Source organism: Scyliorhinus canicula, chromosome 1 (assembly GCF_902713615.1).
Source record: "Scyliorhinus canicula chromosome 1, sScyCan1.1, whole genome shotgun sequence".
NCBI lineage: Eukaryota > Metazoa > Chordata > Chondrichthyes > Carcharhiniformes > Scyliorhinidae > Scyliorhinus > Scyliorhinus canicula.
Genome location: NC_052146.1, coordinates 9,937,699 through 9,956,127, shown reverse-complemented (window position 1 = coordinate 9,956,127; position 18,429 = coordinate 9,937,699). Strand labels below are relative to the sequence as shown.

Genomic DNA, 18,429 nt, shown 5'->3' with positions numbered 1-18,429 from the left:
CGGACCTGGGTGTCCTTGTCCATAAGTCCAAAGATGTGCAGGTTGGGTGGATTGGCCATGGTAAATTGCCCTTTGTGTCCAAAATTCTATGATTAACCTAGGACAAAAGTTCGGCACAACATCGTAGGCCGAAGGGTCTGTTATGTGCTGTATTTCTCTATCTCTATCTTACTGAAGGCTAACATGCAGGTTCAGCAAGCTATTAGGAAGGTTAATGGAAGGTATCACAACAGGGTTCAAGGACAGGAGTCATAAGGTCTTGCTTCAATTGTTCGAGTGCAGTTGCAGTATTGTGTGCAGTTTTGGTCCCCTTATCCCAGAAAGGATTTTTTTGCCATAGAGGGACTGCAACCAAGGTTCACCAGACTTGTTCCTGGAATGGTGTAGGACTAACATGCGCACAGGTGGCACGGTAGCACAGTGGTTAGCACAGTTGCTTCCCAGCACCGGGGTCCCAGGTTCGATTCCCGGCTTGGGTCACTGTCTGTGCGGAGTCTGCACATTCTCCCCGTGTCTGCGTGGGTTTCCTCCGGGTGCTCCAGTTTCCTCCCACAAGTCCCGAAAGACGTGCTTGTGAGGTAAATTGGACATTCTGAATTCTCCCTCAGTACACTCCCTCGGGGCAGCAGGGTAGCATGGTGGTTAGCATAAATGCTTCACAGCTCCAGGGTCCCAGGTTCGATTCCCGGCTGGGTCACTGTCTGTGTGGAGTCTGCACGTCCTCCCCCTGTGTGCGTGGGTTTCCTCCGGGTGCTCCGGTTTCCTCCCACAGTCCAAAGATGTGCGGGTTAGGTGGATTGGCCATGCTAAATTGCCCGTAGTGTCCTACAAAAGGTAAGGTTAAGGGGGGGGTTGTTGGGTTACGGGTATAGGGTGGATACGTGGGTTTGAGTAGGGTGATCATTGCTCGGCACAACATTGAGGGCCGAAGGGCCTGTTCTGTGCTGTACTGTTCTATGTTCTATGTACACGAACAGGCGCCGGAATGTGGCGACTAGGGGATTCTGAATTCTCCCTCGGTGTACCCGAACAGGCGCCGGAATGTGGTGACCAGGGGATTTTCGTAGTAACTTCATTGCATTATTAATGTAAGCCTACTGTGACACTAATAAATATTATTATTCTCATTCCTGCACCTACCTGTTCCTTGTTCCTTTCTGAATCAAACATTTAATTGCCGTATTCTCTCTTTTTACACTGCAACCATTCGCTCCTTAAGTGAAGAGGGTGAAGGTTTTCCCACTCTCCCTGTTTCCCTCGTCCTCCTTATCCCACTCTTGTATTAAAGATTATGAAATGGTTTGAACGGGTAAATGTAGAGAAGATGCTTCCACTTGTGGTGGGCCAGAATTAGGGGTTGTACTAAGATACTAATCAACCTAACGGGGCATTCGGGGGAAACGTCTTTACCCAGAGGGTGGTGAGACGTGAGCTTCTGTCACAGGCAGTGGTTGAGATGAATAACATCAATACGTTCTGCGGAAAAGCTAGATAAGTGCTCGAGGGAGAATAATAATTAATCTTTATTGTTTCAAGTAGGCTTGTATTAACACTGCAATGAAGTTACTGTGAAAATCCCCCAGTCACCACACTCCGGCGCCTGTTCGGGTACACTGAGGGAGAATTCAGAATATCTAAATTAACTATTAGCAAGTCTTCCGGGACTTGTGGGAGGAAACTGGAGCACCCGAAGGAAATCCATGCAGACACGGGGAGAACGTACAGATTCCGCACAGTGACCCAAGCGGGAATCGAACCTGGGACCTTGGCGTTGTGAAGCTGTTGTGAAGCCATAGTGCTAACCACTGTGCTACTGTGCTTCCCTCAAAAGGAATAGAAAGATGTGGAGAGGGTTGGAGAGCTTAAATATCAATGTGGAGCAGTGTGTCGAATGCCCAGCTTTGTATATCACTGCAGAATTATAACTCCGGAAAGCTACCTTTGGAAGAAGAGGCGAGTGCATTTGCTGCCAATACTGATCCCCTCTTTAGTGCCGCAGAGTGTGTAACTTTACATCATTGATGCTGCCAAGGTCATATCATTAACTGCCATTCATGCTGCATTTTCTCTGCTATAACATGTGAATACAGCTCATGTACCTATAGTCGCCCTTGTGGAAACCTGCCCGATACCTCCACTTGCTGCTTTCCCCACTGATCTTTGCAAGCTTGTGCTACAGACAGAGAGTCTTTATAGAGTGTTTGTACAGTAACTGCAGGCCTTGGTGTGAAAATGCTTTGATGCAGTGTTATTCTGTGGGCTTTAAAATGGGACAAAAAAAATGTGCTTTTACGTTTTTAAGCTTCCACAGGCAAAGGTTCTGTTAGAAACCATTTGCATCAAAGCCTATTTGTGCAACTGAAAATGACACTTGATTCGAGTTGTTTTGACTTTGCCGTTAGACTTTTTACATGGTTCTTATTTAATCAATTGAATGTTGAGAGTTTTTAAGAGCTCTTGAGATTCATTATTGAATCCCTGGTTTGTGCAGTTACAAATTCCAGTTCAAGCTGAACCCGAGAAGCATTTGTAATTGATACAGGACGTTGAAGTGTGAGAAGCTTTGATTTTAAAAAGTCTTTTTCAGCAATACCAAGTATTTTTTGAGATTTGCTGATAAAGTATTTCTGCCGAAGCTGGTGTCTTGCACTCATCAGAACAATTGCAAGATATTAACGTCAGGAGAAGCAACAACTTTGTACTGCATGAGAGTGCTGATTGTCACCTGGACTCTGATCGGTAGAGGCATTACTCTGAAGAATGCACCAGTTGATGGTAACTGATAGTTAACTGCCAAGAATTGTTTGAAATTTAAACCAGGCAGTTTGACTCTGGTCATGTTGTTGCCCTGAGGAATGAACCAACAAATGGCCATTGCTTATTTTCTTTAGCTGAGCGCAATATTCTTTCTACCTGCACAGATAACGGGCCAATAAGACATTCTGCCTGTGACACAAATGGGTAATGTGGTATATTATTTCAGTGCCAGTGTGACACTAGGTATGTAGGTGGTACATCACCAAAGACTGGCAGATCCTATCAAACAGCATTTTCCCGTCATTGCTCACAATGGGCAAGGTACAGACTCTACTCATCCAGCCTGTGCTTGCAAAACCCGGTCCAACATGAAATGTGATTCTAGGACAGCATGGTAGCTCAGTGGTTAGGCGAGGACCGCCGTTCGATCCCGGCCCCAGGTCACTGTCCGTGTGGAGTTTTCACGTTCTCCCAGTGTCTGCGTGGGTCTCAACCCCACTACCTAAAAGATGTGCAGGGGAGGTGGATTGGTCACGCTAAATTGCCCCTTGATTGGGGGGGGAAAAGAAGAATTGGGTACTTTAAATTTAGTTTTAAAAAATGGAATGTGGTTCTGCAACCCTCGGTATAATAAAAATTACACTGCGCACCAGTTTACAACTGTCAGTCTGACTCTCAGTGTGGCACATTTTCACGTACTTGAAGCTACGTATACCAGTACACAGGGCCCTGTTCTTTACAAACAGAGAATAAATATGTCCACATTTTGCACCTGTTTCAGCTGAACTATAAGTGACAGCCATTCGCTGGTTCATTCCACGGGACCATGCCTTAACCAAATAGAGTCAAGCTGTCTGGCTTAAATTTCAGTGCTTGTCAGTTAACTATCAGTCACCATCAACTGGTAACATTCTCCATAGCACTGCCTCTACCAAAGTCAACTTGCCAACCAATCAGGACACTTTTTTTTTTCATCCAGTGTAAAGTTGTTGATTCTCCTGACATTGGTATTCTTCTGATTGCCCTAATGGATGCAAGATGAAAAGATTCAACAAAATATCATTAGTTCTTTGAGAAGGTGACCAAACAGGTGGACGAGGGTAAAGCTGTTGATGTGGTGTATATGGATTTCAGTAAAGCGTTTGATAAGATTCTCCATGGTAGGCTATTGCAGAAAATACGGAGGCATGGGATTCGGGATGATTTAGCAGTTTGGATCAGAAATTGGCTAGCTGTAAGAAGACAGAGGGTGGTGGTTGATGGGAAATGTTCAGACTGAAGTTCAGTTACTAGTGGTGTACCACAAGGATCCGTTTTGGGACCACTGCTGTTTGTCATTTTTATAAATGACCTGGAGGAGGGCGTAGAAGGATGGGTGAGTAAATTTGCAGATGACACTAAAGTCGGTGGAGTTGTGAACAGTGCGGAAGGATGTTACAAGTTACAGAGGGACATAGATAAGCTGCAGAGCTGGGCTGACAGGTGGCAAATGGAGTTTAATGCAGAAAAGTGTGAGGTGATTCATTTTCGAAGGAATAACAGGAAGACAGAGTACTGGGCTAATGGTAAGATTCTTGGTAGTGTGGACGAGCAGAGAGATCTCGGTGTCCATGTACATAGATCCCTGAAAGTTGTCACCCAGGTTGAGAGGGTTGTTAAGAAGGCGTACGGTGTGTTAGCTTTTATTGGTAGAGGGATAGAGTTTCGGAGCCATGAGGTAATGTTGCAGTTGTACAAAACTCTGGTGCGGCCGCATTTGGAGTATTGCATGCAGTTCTGGTCGCCTCATTATAGGAAGGATGTGGAAGCATTGGAAAGGGTGCAGAGGAGATTTACAAGGATGTTGCCTGGTATGGAGGGCAGACCTTATGAGGAAAGGCTGAGGGACTTGAGGCTGTTTTCGTTAGAGAGAGGAAGGTTAAGAGGTGACTTAATTGAGGCATACAAGATGATCAGAGGATTAGATAGGGTGGACAGTGAGAGCCTTTTTCCTCAGATGGTGATGTCTAGCATGAGGGGACATAGCTTTAAATTGAGGGGAGATAGATATAGGACAGATGTCAGAGGTAGATTCTTTACTCAAGAGAGTAGTAAGGGCGTGGAATGCGCTGCCTGCAACAGTAGTGGACTCGCCAACACTAAGGGCATTTAAATGGTCATTGGATAGACACATGGATGATAAGGGGATAGTGTAGATGGGCTTTAGAGGGATTTCACAGGTTGGCGCAACATCGAGGGCCGAAGGGCCTGTACTGCGCTGTAATGTTCTATGTTAAGTTGATTTTCTATGAAACATTATCTACTGATTAACATGTGGGGTCAAAACAGCTGTAAACCAGAATCTCCATTGGCAATTTTCCAGCATTCTTCCAGCACATTCCTTCAATCCAGTCTGGAAGGAGTACAGATTATGGAACATGACCTAAACCCATAACCTGGACACACCTGGTGCCCAGCAGGTTTGCTGTAGTCTTGAATGGGATGAGGTCTGCACCAGTCGCAGTGAGTTAGGAGGGGCTGTGGCCAGCAGAAGGAAATGCCCTTGTTCCTGGACTGACCAACACTGACACCATTGAGTTGTGGGGCTCCCCTAAGGAGAGACCGAGCAAAGACATTTCAAATTTTACAGGGATTTATTGGTCCCTAGTTTACCTCTCGTCCCACCAGTTGTTTCCGCTTCCTGGACTGGTGATCCCCACAGAGAGAGTCATAGAATCCCTACAGTGCAGAGGAAGGCCATTCGGCCCATAGAGTCTGTACCGACCCTCCGAAAGAGCACCCTAAGCTAGGTCCAATCCCCACCCTATCCTTTTTAACCCCACCTAGGGACAATTTGGCATATCCACTCCACCTAACCGGCACATCTTTGGACTGTGGGAGGAAACCCACGTAGACATGGGAAGAAGTGCAAACTCCACACACAGTCGCCCGAGGTTGGAATCGAACTCGGGTCGCCGGCGCTGTGAGGCAGCAGTGCTAACTACCGTGTCACCCCTATTGGTGCAGGGATATACCCGGTATAATTAAACGTATCAATTCTTCAGTTTTAAAACAGGCATTTATGTGTTCAAAACGTGCTATAGCCTCATTCCCTCCCTATCCCAATAATCTCCTCCAGTTCTATAACATTCCAACATCTCTGCGTTGTGCTAATGCTGGACTCTTGCACTTCCCCGATATTAATTGCTGCATCATTGTCGTACATTCAGCTGCTTGGCCCCTCAGCTTTGACATATCCTTCCTAAACTTCTCTGTCTCTTTCCTTTTTAAGGACACTCTCTAAAATCCCCAACCTCTTTGATAACCTGTCCTAGTATCATCTTGTTTGGCCTGAGGTAGGAGCGGCAGTAGGCCATTCGGCCCATTGAGTCTACTCCGCCATTCAATGCGATCATGACTGATCTGATAAACCTCAACTCCACTATCACGTACCCTTTGATTGCCTTACTGATTTAAAAAATCTGCCGCTCTCCGTTTTGAATATACTTAACGACCCGGCCTCTACAGCTCTCGGTGGTAAAGAATTCCACAGATTCACTCCACTCTGAGAGAAGAAATTCCTCCTCATCTGTCTTGAATAGGTGACCCCTTACTCTGAGATTATGCCCTTTGGTCCTAGACTCTCCTACAAGGGAAAACAGCCTCTCAGCATCGGCCCTGTCAAACCCCTTGAGAATCCTTTACGTCTCAATAAGGTTGCCTCGTACTTCTAAACTCCAATGGGTACAGGCTCGATTTCCCCTCGTAAGAAAATCTCTCGATACCTGCGATCAACATAGTGAACCTTCTCTGGGCTGTCTCCAATATCAGTTTATCTTTCCTTGGGTAAGGGGCCCAAAGCTGTTCACACTATTCCAGATGTGGTCTAACTGGTGCCTTGTATAGTTTTAGAAAGTTTTAGAAATTCCCTTTTCAAATAAAGCCCAACATTCCCTTTGCCTTCCCTATGACCTGCTGAACTTCTGTGCTAGCTTTGTGATTTATGCACGAGAATCCCCAAATCCATCTTTGCTGCAGCTTTCTGCAGACTGTCTCCATTTAAATAATATTCAGCTCCTTTTTTATTCTTCCTCCCAAAATGCATAACTTTGCATTTTCCTACATTATATTCCATCTGCTGAGTTTTTGCCCACTGTTGGTCGTTCTGGGTGAGTGTGCTGAACACTCAATTTGGCTCTGTTTCTGTTCTAAGCTCTGGAGTCGCCAGGTGTCGTTAAGACGCCGCCACAAGCTTCAAGGTGAAGTTCAAAGCAATAAAACCGTACACCAATTAGTAAGTCCAAACAACTGAGTTTTTATAACACAATTATAATAACTACCCATGCACACGCTAAAAGGATTAAACTTATTCCTACCGCTAAATAGCTAATACTTATCTCGAAGGAACTGCCGGGTCAGGGAACAATGCCTCTTGCTCTGCTCTGGTCTGCAGACTTTAGGTTGGTATCAATTAAAAAGGGGTCAGGAGTGCCTATCTCTGGTAGCGATCGTTGGGAGGCACTTGTTGGTGGCTGCTGTCCGAAGGCTGGAGCAGAAGACTGAACCATGTGTGGGACCTTTCTTTTGTAGGTCCCAGGGGATCCGCGCCCCTTTGGGCGGACTCCTTTACCTGCTTGGAATTGATTGGGTCTCTTCCCAATCGATATGTTTGAACTCCCCAATCATAGGGCAGTTCCTCAGTCACTGGGGCAGTCCTTGGGACTTATTGTTTTGGGCTTCTCTGGCGCCAAAGGGTCTGGCCTTCCATTGAATGTATCGATCTGTGTTTAACTTGTTTCCATTGTATCTGGGGATCGCCCGGTATCGCCTCATTAGTATGTTAACTGGTTTCTCTTCACAGTGCTGTCTGGTTTCTGCAACAGTCAAAACTGGTTTCTGCAGTCGTCCCAATACACGATCGCCTTGCAAGCTGCTTGCTTTCCAACATGTCCATTTTCCCTGCATTCCTTGCAATCTTCCATTTTGTGTTGGGCAGTGGCCACCCCAGGTGGCTACACCACTCACTTCACCTGTCTATAATCCCTCTATCGACTCTGTGTCACCCTCACCACTTGCCTTCCTCCTATTTTTGTGTCCTCTTGCAATAGTGCATTCGCTTCCCTCATCCAAATCTTAATGTATATTGTAAATAATTGTGATATGGAGATGCCGGCGTTGGACTGGGGTGAGCACAGTAAGAAGTCTTACAACACCAGGTTAAAGTCCAACAGGTTTGTTTTGAACCACTAGCTTTCGGAGCACTGCTCCTTCCTCAGATGAATGAAGGAGTTGGACTTTAACCTGGTGTTGTAAGACTTCTTACTGTAAATAATTGTGACACCAATAATTGACCCTTGGCACTCCACTAGGTACAGTTTACCATCCTGAAAATGCCCCTCTTGTCCCAGCTCTCTGACTTCTATCAATTAGCCAATCCTGTATCTCTGCTAATGTACTACCCCCAATATCATGGAAATGTATTTTATTAAGGCTGCCTTTTTGTGTGGTACCTTCTCAAAAGCTTTTTCAAAATCCAAGTATATGACATCTACTCTCTCTATCCTGCTCATTACTATGTCAAAGAATTCTAATCAATTTGTCAGGTATGATTTGCCCTTTATGAAGCTATGCTTGATTATATGATGTATTTCTAAATGATCTGCTATTACATCCTTTATAATGGACTCTTCACATTTTCTCAATGACCAATGTTAAGCTAACTGGCCTATTGTAGCATCTTGTTTTTTGTCTCCCTTTTTTGAAGCAGGGTGGTAAATTGGCAGTTTTCTAATCCTCTGGGCCTTTTCCAGAATTTAAGGATTCTTGGGAGATAATTGGTTAAAATCTTGTTTGATTATAATGTAAGTTGTTGCTGTTGGTGAGTTCCCCCTGAACCCACCAGCTTTGGTAGGGTTAACACTGAAGGCAGGTCGTGCAGTTCCTCGTTAGTATAATGGTTACTATCCCCGCCTGTCACGTGGGAGACCGGGGTTCAATTCCCCAACGGGGAACTTTGTGGCTGCCTAGACGCTCCACTGGAATCCTTTGGGCAGCACGGTAGCACAGTGGTTAGCACTGTTGCTTCACAGCTCCAGGGTCCCAGGCTCGATTCCCGGCTTGGGTCACGTCTGTGTGGACTCTGCAGATTCTCCCAGTGTCTGTGTGGGTTTCCTCCGGGTGCTCCAGTTTCCTCCCACAAGTCCCGAAAGACGTGCTTGTTGGGTGAATTGGACATTCTGAATTCTCCCTCTGTGTACCCGAACAGGCGCCGGAATGTGGCGACTACGGGATTGTCACAGTAACTTCATTGCAGTGTTAATGTAAGCCTACTTGTGACACTAATAAGTATTATTAGGTAGACCTTAGCATTTACCCTCAAATGGCCAGGCTGTGGATATTGCTTCAATTCCTTTCGCTTTGCTCCATGACCAGTCTGATCCAGTGCATCGTTTATTATCCCCCATTTCAGAGGTGGCATCGACCTTATGCGATTTTGTTAAGGGCGCACAATTGCTCAAAAATGGGAAACTGACCAACCCGATCTTCTGTTTACATAGCTTATTTTGGAAATGTCGAAGAATAACTAGTTCTTGTTATTATCTCGGCTGGATCAGCAATTGTTCAAATTGTTTGCTGAAATCAACCCCTTTTTAATGTAGTGACAAGTGGTTTAAATTAAAATGGGACTTTGAAGGAACCCTGGTATGTTCAAAGACTGAAGATTAAAGTTGACATGCTGGGTTTTGTTCTTTAGGAGATTTTCAAGCACATCTGTCACATCTGGTAGTTGCAAACTTCTTTTGAAGTATAGAAAAATGTTAATAGTTTCAAAATGTGTTCTTTTATTAGTGTATGTATTAGTTGACACCTAATATTGTGGTTAATACAGAGCGCACGCTACATTACTGATGGCACACAATGTGATCTGTAAATGTGATGTGAGCACTCCGATGGCTGCACCCATCTTTATCCCAGTCACTAGAGGGGGTTACTTCTTTAGGGTGGAAGGGTTTTTATGCGATGCTACAGCCCACCAATGTTGGGGAGAGGGGAAACCCACCCCCACCTCCACCTGATGTTATCCCATTGGATGTCAACACAGGGTTCGGAGCTGGAACTTCTTCTGTCTCAACTCCTTGGACTGTGGAGCAGGATTGAAACCCTGTACACTCTAACCTCTCATTCCTTGACCTACCCTCTTGTAAGAGGTGATCTCCATCCCATCAGAACCCGCGCAGCTCTTGCTTGAAGGAATTTAGCAAATTGACATCCACCACATGAGCTGTAGATGTCATTGATGAGCATTTAGCCAATATCCAGTATTAGGGAAAATACCAAAATTATTTATATTTTTAAATAGCCATTTTTTTTCCCAATTACGCTGCACATCTTTGGGTTGTGGGGGTACGACCCACGCAGACATGTGGAGAATGTGCAAACTCCACATGGACAATGACCCGGGGGCTAGGATTGAACCCAGTCACTGCGCCACCGTGCTGGAAAATACCAAAATGAAGAGAGCAATGATCATATATGAGCATCTCCAACCCCTCCTTGTTTAGTTGTTTTTTATTTATTCGTTCATGGGAGGTGGGCGTCGCAGGCACTGCCAGCATTTATTGCCCATCCCGAATTGCCCTTGAGGCAGTTAAAAGTCAACAATATTGCTGTGTGTCTGGAGTCACATGTAGGCCAGACCAGGTAAGGACGGCAGATTTCCTTCCCTAAAGGACAATAGACTAGATGGGATATTACAACAATTGACAATGGTTTCATGGTCAACATTAAACTTTTAATTCCACATTTTTATTGAATTCAAATTCCACCATCTGCTCTGGTGGGATTCGAACCTGGGTCCCAGAGCATTACCCTGAGTTTCTGGATTACTAGTTCAGTGACAATACCATTACGCCACTGCCTCCCCTCATCCAGCTTGTCCTATGTTGAGTGATATTTTATTAAGATTATTTCACTATATCTTCAGGCAAGTTGTTCATATGGAAAAGGAAATTAGAGCTAGGAAGTAATTGAAAAATCATGGGTTGCCTTGGTGATCTCCTACAATATTTTACTTTCAGGTTTATTATTCGTGTGGTGCCATTGTTGATTCTGAAGCTCCAGGTATTATCCTCTCTCCTGGCTTTCCTGCAAGTTACGTTCCTGGCACACACTGTTTGTGGCAGTTCTTCATTCCAGCCGGTGTCCATCTCGTTTTGGAAGTTTTTGATTTTGATGTGTTCGAGAATCCACGTAATGATAAAACCCCACTTGGCGAACCTTCAACCTCTGTGATGGTAGGTGGGGAGATTTCTGTTTCTCAATCATTGGATAATGGGGACACTGAACAGAATCGAGAGTCCAATAACCTGTATCCTCGTACAAAGGAATCTGTTCAAGATGGAAGAATAATGGCGTTTTTTAACGAGACCAATATTTCTCATTCTAAAGCTTTTGATGGTGACTACCCTGTGACCCAGTCCCATAAAGCTGAAGGCAAACGGGTGGGGGCACAGGTGGAGTCCACCAAGTTCGAGATGGTTAAGACGCTGCCAGATTTCTCAGTCACAGACCGTCCGCTTGATTTCGATAAGGCCCAGTTAAATTTGAGTGATCCAATTTCTGATTTTGGTGATTACAAAGACGTTAATGTAGACCCACGATTCAACAATGAAAAACAAAGTGAGGAGGGGCTGGAAATTGACCATCTTGAAGTGCAACAAGTAAATAATGCAACTGCAGTCACAATGCTCCCTGCGACAAAAGGGACACCCTACACATCTCCTGAAGTCTGTCCAAATGATGTTTTGTATATTTCCGATCTAATCACATTCTCCGCCCGCTTTTGTGGACCTAACACTCCCGTCAACAAGACATTGATATTTGGTTCTTCCCTGGAGATGGTGGAGGTGGTGGTGGAGCTGATCACCACCACAGATCGAGGGCGTGGCTTCCTTCTTCTCTACCAGTTTAAGGCTGGCCAAGATGCTGATTTTCGAACCTTGATAAAACACTGGGACCAAGACAACCTGATCCATTTCTTGGTCATCTCCGGCATTGCTCTTTTATCTGTAGTTCTTCTGACTGCACTCTGCTGTACCTGGAGGTGAGTTTAAACTCTATTCACTTCACTTCTCTCTCTGGCTCCTCAAAACCCATCCTTTAAAAACTAAACATTGTGTCAAAACTTTGGAAAATTGCTACTGCTTCAGAGGGCGATGTCTTTTGGGGTTCAGCTTAAGGCTTGTTCCCAACATACATTCCTCTATTAACGACAGTTTGGCCATCTGAGAATGGAAGAAAAGGATTGAAATTATAGTAAGGCTTTACACTAAATCAATGTGGCGGTGGTTCTGTAGAGGGGATATGTAGATTTGCAAAGCAAAAGGATGCAACAGCATTGCAAGGTAGCTATTTGGGTAAAGATACCTAGAGTGTAAAAGGAAGAGAGAGTACAAAAATTAAAAAAAACAGCAACAAATGGGGTCAAAAGGGAAAAATTGGTAATAAGGCAAAATTGATGGTTCTTTACTTAATGCACATAGCATTCGGCAAACATGAACAAATTAACGGCACAAATTGAGGTAAATGGTATGATCTTGTAGCCGTCACAGGGGTATGTCTCTTTTTGTAAGGACAGGCGGGAAGGGAAGGGTGGTGGGGTAGCTTTGCTAATACGAGATGGAATAAGTACAATAGCAATAAATGATAGATGAAGGGGAACCAGTAGATGTAATATTCTTAGATTTTCAAGAGTTTGATAAGGTACAGCACAAAAGGCTACTTGAGATAAGAGCTCATGATTTTGGGGGTCGTATATTATCATGGATAGAGGATTGGCTAACTGATGAGGGACATCTTTAGGGAGCAACTTGTAACTAGTAGAATGCAACAGGGATCTGTGCTGGGACCACAATTATTCACAATATTTATTAATGACTTGGATGAGGGAAATTAATGCACTATTGCCAAACTTGCAAATGGCATAAAGTAGGTGGGAAGACAAGTGGTGAGGTGCATAGAATCGTAGAATTTACAGTGCAGAAGGAGGCCATTCGACCCATGGAGTCTGCCCCTTGGAAAGAACCTGAAGCCCAACCACCCTATCCCTGTAACCCAGTAACCTCCACCTAACCTTTTGGACACAAAGGGGTAATTTAGCACGGCCAATCCACCTAACCTGCACGTCTTTAGACTATGGGAGGAAACCGGAGCACCTGGAGGAAACCCATGCAGTCACTGGGAGAAAGTACAACTCCACATAGACAGTCACCCGAGGCCGGAATTGACCCCGGGATCCTGGAGCTGTGAGGCAGCAGTGCGAACCACTGTGCCACTGTTCTACCCTAGGATGACACCAAGCCTACGGAGGGGCATAGACAGGTTAGGCGAGTGCAAAAAATCTTGGCAGATGGAACATATAATGTAGGAAAACTTGAAGTTATGCACTTTGGTAGGTAGAATAAAGGAGCTGAATATTATTTCAATGAGAAAGACTGCAGAAAGCTTCAGCACAGAGATTTGGGGTCATCCTGCATTTATCACAAAACTAGCATGCACATTCAGCAGGTAATTGGGAAGGGAATGGAGTATAAAAATAGGGAAGTCTTGCTAAAACTACACAAGGCACTGGTTAGACCCCACCTGGAATACTGTGAACGGTTTGAACCCCTTACCCAAGGAAAGATATGTTGACATTGGAGGGAATCCAGAGAAGGTTCATTGGGTTGATCCTGGGTATGGAGGGATTTTCTTATGGGGAGAGGTTGAGTAGATTGGGCCTGGAGTTTAGACGAATGCGAGGTGACCTTTATTGAGATGTATAGGATTCTCAGAGGGCTTGATAATGCAGACACTGAAAGGTTGTTTCCTTGTGTGTGGTCGAGTCCAGGACCAGAGGGCATAATGTCAGAGTAAAGCCATTTAAGACAGAGATGAGGAGGAATTTTTTTCTCTCCGGGTAGTGAACCTGTGGAATTCTTCACTGTAGAGTCTGGGTCATTAAGTACATTCAAGGCTGAGGTAGACAGATTTTAGTCAGCGAGGGATAAAGCAGGGAAGTGGAGTTGAAGGTTATCGGATCAGCCGCGATCTCATTGAATGACGGAGCAGACTCTGGGAGAATGGCCTATCTCTGCTCTTGCATCTTGTGGTTTTATATAGTGCATCAGGATGTTCCAAGTCCAAATGAAGTGTTGTTGAGGTATGGTCACTGTTGGAATGTAGGAAGCCAATTTGTGCACAGCAAATTCCCGTAAACAGAAAGTTGATAATGACCAGATCATCTGCTTTATTGGTGTTTGTTAAGGGATAAATATTGTCCGAGGACACCGTGGAGAGATAGTGCCATAGTATCTTCCACTTCCATCTGAGAGAGCAGATGGGATCGAGTTATTGTCTTGTGAGAAAGATCGTAGCCCTGGAGAGTCGACCTAGAATTTGTGCTCAAGATTCTGGAGTGGGTCTTGAAACCGCAGACATCTGTATCGAGCAAATGAGAGTATGACCCAAACCTGACTCCTTAACCAGGGATCCCTCGTGATACCATGCCAGTGATTTATGCAATGAGTCAACCTTTGCCTCCCTTTTAAAACTAATCAATTAAGCAGTTGTATTTTCCAGATAAAATGAACAATGTGAACAACAGATAATGGTTAAAGTTATTATGAATGTTCATCATTATATAGCCTTTGTTATGGGTTTTTTGGGTTGGATACAAAGAAAAGATATTTATTATAAGAACAAGTCGAATTATCACAGTTCTTCACGTCTGCATTTAGAATCAGCTAGGAATTGTTTTATAAATTTAAAAAAATAAATTTAGAGTACCCAATTAATTTTTTGTTCCAATTAAGGGGCAATTTAGTGTGGCCAATTCACCTAACCTGCACATCTTTGGGTTGTGGGGGTAAAACCCACGCAAACACGGGGAGAATGTGCAAACTCCACACGGACAGTGACCCAGAGCCGGGATTGAACCTGGGACCACGGCGTTGTGAGGCAGCAATGCTAACCACTGCACCACCGTGCTGCCCTCGAATGTGCTAGGAATCTTAATCGATGCCCACAATTTGGCTTTGATAATTTTGCCACTTCAACGTGCCCATTAGGTTTCTTCACATTGGTTTCTGTGACCAAGATCGGTTCTGTTGCATCGTGCAAGAAGAGGCAGTCTGTAGGAGAATAGTAGGACAAATCACAGATCTTATCATAGAATTTACAATGCAGAAGGAGGCCATTCGACCCATCGAGTCTGCACCGGCTCTTGGGAAAAGCACCCTACCCAAGGTCAACACCTCCACCCTATCCCAGTAACCCCACCCAACACTAAGGGCAATTTTGGACACTAAGGGCAATTTATCATGGCCAATCCACCTAACCTGCACATCTTTGGACTGTGGGAGGAAACCGGAGCACCTGGAGGAAACCCACGCACACACGGGGAGGATGTGCAGACTCCGCACAGACAGTGACCCAAGCCGGAATCGAACCTGGGACCCTGGAGCTGTAAAGCAATTGTGCTATCCACGATGCTACCATGCCGACTTATGCTATATTCAGTGAGGCTGCTCCATATATTATCCAAAGGACAAGTCACTGGAGTACTTGATGAGGGTTTCTCGATCTCCAGGTGAGCTTGAGCTATTGATTGTTCCCCCAACCCAAATAATGATCTACCTCCAGTCCTTTGGAAATGCCCCTCTGTAACCAGCTGCTCTGACATGCTGGCTTATCCTCTGTGATGTACGTCCTCTGGCCTCCGTGTGGGGAAGCACCAGCAATTTGTCTGATGAGGTCCTCTCACACGCAACACCTTGTGCCCACCCCATCCTCTGCCACCATTCAGAATATCGAGCTATCAAGCATGAACAGTGGACTGCAATAGTAAGTTTGCAGATGACACAAACTGATTAGTAAGTTTGCAGACGACACAAAGATTGGTGGAATTGTGGATAGCGATGAGGACTGTCAGAGGATACAGCAGGATTTAGATCGTTTGGAGATTTGGGCGGAGAGATGGCAGATGGAGTTTAATCCGGCCAAATGTGAGGTAATGCATTTTGGAAGGTCTCATGCAGGTAGGGAATATACAGTGAATGGTAGAACCCTCAAGAGTATTGACAGTCAGAGATCCAGGTGTACAGGTCCACAGGTCATTGAAAGGAGCAACACAGGTGAAGGTAGTCAAGAAGGCATACGGCATGCTTGCCTTCACTGGCCGGGGCATTGAGTATAAGAATTGGCAAGTCATGTTGCAGCTGTATAGAACCTTAGTTAAGCCACACTTGGAATATAGTGTTCAGTTCTGTTCGCCACACTACCAGAAGGATGTAGAGGCTTTAGAGAGGGTGCAGAAGAGATTTACCAGGATGTTGCCTGGTATGGTGGGCATTAGCTATGAGGAGCGGTTGAATAAACTCGGTTTGTCCTCACTGGAACGACGGAGGTTGAGGTCTACAAAACTATGAGGGGCATAGACAGACTGGATAGTCAGAGGCTTTTCCCCAGGGTCGAGGGGTCAATTACTAGGGGGCAATGGTTTAAGGTGCGAGGGGCAAGGTTTGGAGTGGATGTACAAGACAAGTTTTTTTACACAGAGGGTAGTGGGTGCCTGGAACTCGCTGCCGGAGGAGGTGGTGGAAGCAGGGACGATAGTGACATTTAAGGGGCATCTTGGCAAATACATGAATAGGATGGGAATAGAGGGATACGGACCCAGGAAGTGTAGACGATTTTAGTTTAGACGGGCCACATGGTCGGCACAGGCTTGGGAGGGCCGAAGGGCCTGTTCCTGTGCTGTACTTTTCTTTGTTCTTTGTCATACTTGCGGAATGAATTGGGTCTCGATGGTATATATGGTCCTTTTCCCCTTCTGAGGATTGGGAATAGCGAGTCTCCAATTGGACAGTTTCCCAAGGTCAGACTACCCCAATGGGTGGAATTTCTGTGCCAGCTTCCCCCGATTTTCCCCATGTTAGTTTTGGTGGCAGACTGGTTTAGGTGGACTCCACTGACTAGCAGCTGATCTAAAAGGCCCCCCGCGGAAATTCTAACCCATTCCAGATGTTTTGCTGCTGGCCATTTCCTTGTGCCTTGGAATTGTTTTTGTGTCGATGTTATATTGAAAACAGGCCCAGCCCACCCTGAACACACAAGAATTTCACATCAAACACAGCGATGGGATCACAAAGAGAATTCCTGCTGGGAGCATTACGTCTAGACTGAGAACTCCGCTGGATAACTCTTCCACTCAGTAATTGCCACCAGCGTCCTGGAAAATTATGCTTCCAGCAAAGGTTAACCGAGTCCAGATGGAATAATCTCCCAAACCTGGACTCATGACAGCTTTGACTGACATTTAGTTTCCTGATTTTTGTTTTCTCTCTCTCTCTCTCTCTCTCCCCTCACCCACAGAAAACAACATTTCTGAGGTCAAGGCTGTACTCAGTCAATTGCTACAAGTCTAAGGCTGATCTTAAAAATAACCACAAACTGCATGACAATCAGTTCCAATGAGTTAGCCAGCCAATTCGGATATGTTAGTTAAAAAAATAACTCTTGCGCTCTCGCGCCCACGCTCTCCTTTTCTTTTCTTTTCTTTTCCTCTGTCTCTGTCTCTCTTTCTCTGTCTCTCTTCTCTGTCTCTCTCTCTCTTTCTCTGTCTCTCTCTCTCTTCGTCTTCTCCTCTGTCCTCTCTCTCTTCCTCCGTCTTCCTCTGTCTCTCTCTCACTCTCCTCGTTCTCTTCCTCTGTCTCTCTCTCTCCTCTCTCTCCCTCTCGACTCTCTATCTCTCTCTCTCGCCTCTCTTTCCCTCTGTCTCTCTCTCTTGCTCTTCTCTTTTTTCTCCTCTCTCTCTTTTTTCCCTTCTCTCATCTTTTTTCTCTTCTCTTTTTTTTCTCTTCTCTTCTCTCTTTTTTTCTCTTTTCCCCCCTCCCTCTCCCTCCCTCCGTTTTGAAAAACCTCATTCCAAACACCCCTGAAACTTGTATATCTCGGGGTGTTCAAACCTGTGACCTCTCTTTTTAGTATGGAATCCTTGGGGCCTTTGTAACATTCTGGTGGTTCTCCACTGCACTCCTTCCCTGGCCAACATGTCCTTTTCTGTTTTGACTGTTGGACGTGGACATGTGGCACATGGTCTAACCAACCAACCCAAAACTTATTGAGAATTCGGAGATGACTGAAGTCAGCTGGTGATAAATGGCTAGAAACTATTGTCAACAAAAGGTTGCATTTAGAAAGCACCTTTAACATCCCAAGTCATTTTACAGGAGTGATTATCAAACCGAATCTGACACTGAGCCATGTAAAATAATATTAGGATAGGTGACTAATAGGGTGACATGGTGGCGCAGTGGTTAGCTCTGCTGCCTATGGCACGGAGGACCCGGGTTCGATCCGGGAGGTTTGTAGAACTGAAGGAGGTTACAGAGATGGGAAAGGGCTAGGCCGCTGAGGGGTTTGAAAACAATGAGTTTTAAAATTGAGGCCTTGCAAGCCAGGAGCCAATGTCTTAAAAGTCAGCCTCCGAAACAGGCACTAGTCCATTTCCCGAGCCAACTCTTCTCATAGGGACATAGGAATTAGGAGCAGAAGGAGGCAAATTCAGCCCCTCGAGCCTGCTCCACCATACCATCAGATCATGGCTGCTCTCTTCCTGGTCTCAAACCCACCTCCCTGCCTGTTCCCCACAGC

At 45.2% G+C, this 18,429-nt stretch overlaps 1 protein-coding gene across 2 annotated transcripts in view; it reads left to right on the top strand.

Moving 5' to 3' along the window:
- Positions 1 to 18,429, top strand: part of si:dkey-112e17.1 — an 82,851-nt gene that overhangs the window by 5,962 nt on the left and 58,460 nt on the right. For both annotated transcript variants that reach the window (XM_038806998.1, XM_038806908.1), the window contains exon 2: positions 10,815 to 11,839. In XM_038806998.1, the coding sequence (XP_038662926.1) occupies positions 10,815 to 11,839 (1,025 nt within the window). The remainder of the gene's footprint in view (positions 1 to 10,814; positions 11,840 to 18,429) is intronic.